Source organism: Austrofundulus limnaeus, unplaced genomic scaffold, assembly GCF_001266775.1.
Source record: "Austrofundulus limnaeus strain Quisiro unplaced genomic scaffold, Austrofundulus_limnaeus-1.0 Scaffold137, whole genome shotgun sequence".
In the NCBI taxonomy this organism is placed as follows: domain Eukaryota; kingdom Metazoa; phylum Chordata; class Actinopteri; order Cyprinodontiformes; family Rivulidae; genus Austrofundulus; species Austrofundulus limnaeus.
The window spans coordinates 781,812-784,087 of NW_013952539.1; the positions used below are offsets into that span (position 1 = coordinate 781,812).

Consider the following 2,276-nt stretch of genomic DNA (forward strand, 5'->3'; position numbering starts at 1 on the left):
GCACAAGCATGAATGATGCATCTAACTCAAATGATCAAACCTAATAAAAAAATGTAAAACTTTTTTTTTCAGATTAATATGCTTTTTCTTCCCTTTTTTGATCACAAATATTGCTGAGAACGTGTGTTGATTGCACCACATTTAAAGGTGGGTCCTGCAGGTCATGTTTTCCATCCTTTTCCCACCTCAGGTGGTGCGTTTGTTGAACAGCCTGAGTCAGAGCACAGACAGCTGGATGAACACTGAGCAGAACACCTGTCAGTGTTACACTGAGGTAAAGCTACTTCTCCCTGCGCCCCGTCTCACGAAGAGAAACCTTTTTTTTATCACTTCACAGTAAATGGTTCCGTCTCTTTCGCAGGTGGTTCAGACAGCTGTGATCATGTTGCATCRTCAGTGGTTGGATCTTCGTGGTTCTCAGGAGCCAACAGAGTCAGCGGGTGAGTTTCAGCTTCGGTTCCAGTAAAACAACATCATGGCTTGTATTTTTATTTCTACTGTGGCACAAATTTGCGTTTAGGTCTAGTCTCACCGTGGTGGAGCAGCCAGGCTGCGTCTCTGCTCAGAGAGTGTCTGCTGCTGCTGCACTGGCTGCTGCTGCATCACGGCAGCTTTTCAGAAAGCTGCAGGCCGCTCCTGCACATGTACGACCAGATGATCCCCGCTGTACGGGAAACGCTGAGGAAGATCCCCGAGCCGAGCGAGAGCGAAGGTGCACGCACAAGAACACGAAACACATACGTTAACGTAAAACCTGTCATAGGCCTGTAGGTCCACAGAGATTGGATTTCCACTTCATACAGGGTTCCTGCAGATCCTTAAAGTCTTCAAGGTCGTTGAATTCATCAGTCCAAAATTAAGGCCATAATTAACCTTAAAATGTCTTAAATCAATCTTTCAGAAGTCTTAAAAATGTGAACACATTGTACATAGGATGAATGTAATTCATCTCAAATATTAAAATAATTGGTAACATTTATTTTTTTAAATATTCACATGCAGATATTCCCCATTGACATCACTTCCTGTTTTTTACATGCAAATATCTCAACAACTGTCCATCTGAGCATTGTGAAATTTGTTTTGTAATATGTTTATAATTTTGACTTTCTAAAAGTGCGTTCATATTTCTTACAAAAAGTTGATGTCACAGGCACTTTAAGGTTTCATCTACAGCAAATTGTGGTTAAGACCCCACCATGGGTCTTAAAACTCCAAATTGTGGGTTGTTAGAGGATTTCCTGAAATTAAATTATGTTTAAAACTGACCAAGAACATTTCTGCTATCGTTAGATATGGAAAACAATTGGTCTATTAGAAATATTTGAAAACTTTAACCAAAAATACTTTGATTCATGAGTTTTTGCCAGTTTTTATATTTATTTATTTATTTTTCATTTGGCTTTATTATGAAATTGGTCTTAAACTTAATTTCACTTGGCATTAAAAAGCCTTAAAAAGTCTTAAATTTAACTTTCCTTAAACTGTAGGAACCCTGTCATCTTACCTGGATTGTTTCTTTGTTCATCAGAGCTGGCCTTGGAGGAAATCTGCCGCTCGGAGGGCGACGACACTGATGACATGGACACTGAATCTGGCCCATAACTCGCTCTTTTATCGAGTCCATCAGCGACTGTTGACTGAACACGAGGGACGGTTTATAATCTGTCGATGGGRTATTTCAGACCGAGACGAGGACAGAGACTGAGACCGTCTCGGTAGCACATTTATCTGGATCAGAGGTGAAGTCTGACCAAAGTGAAGGAATCATTTTGTTTTATAATGGATTGAACTGTAACACTGAGGTTGTCAATACTCATGGACACATTTTTCCCTCCTTTTGTTTTTCTGTGTTTTTGTTTCTTGTCTTCAGAGCCTGTCCACTTGTTGTCCGGTCTTTCCTCAAACCTTAAGACAGGTTTTAAACTGCTTGCCGCAAATGTAAAATCACGAGACACTTTATGATCATTATATTGACACAACAGCAAAATAAAAACAAGAAATTTGGAAAGATTTATGTTCTTGTTGGAAACTTTAGATGACAAGTTAGTGAAATCTATTAAAATGTACAGCATCTCCTTACTACTCTCACCTTCAAGAAAAGCGAAAATGCTTTTTTTTCTATCCAAGAATCTAAAGTTTACTATTTTGTTTTAATGTATTTTAAGATAAAACTTTATTGATCCCACAGTGGGTAAATTTGCACATTACTGCAGCTCAATACAGGAGAGGATGAAGAAACAAAAAACACTATACTCGTGATATACAGTATACTC

At 38.8% G+C, this 2,276-nt stretch overlaps 1 protein-coding gene across 1 annotated transcript in view; it reads left to right on the forward strand.

The window, feature by feature from the left end:
- Positions 1–2,013, forward strand: part of atrip (ATR interacting protein) — a 12,720-nt gene extending 10,707 nt beyond the window's left edge. The window contains 4 exon segments of the mRNA XM_014016040.1: positions 191–274; positions 362–440; positions 521–712; positions 1,532–2,013. Of these exon segments, the coding sequence (XP_013871494.1) occupies positions 191–274; positions 362–440; positions 521–712; positions 1,532–1,605 (429 nt within the window). The 3' untranslated portion in view covers positions 1,606–2,013.
- The last annotated feature ends 263 nt before the right edge of the window (positions 2,014–2,276 follow it).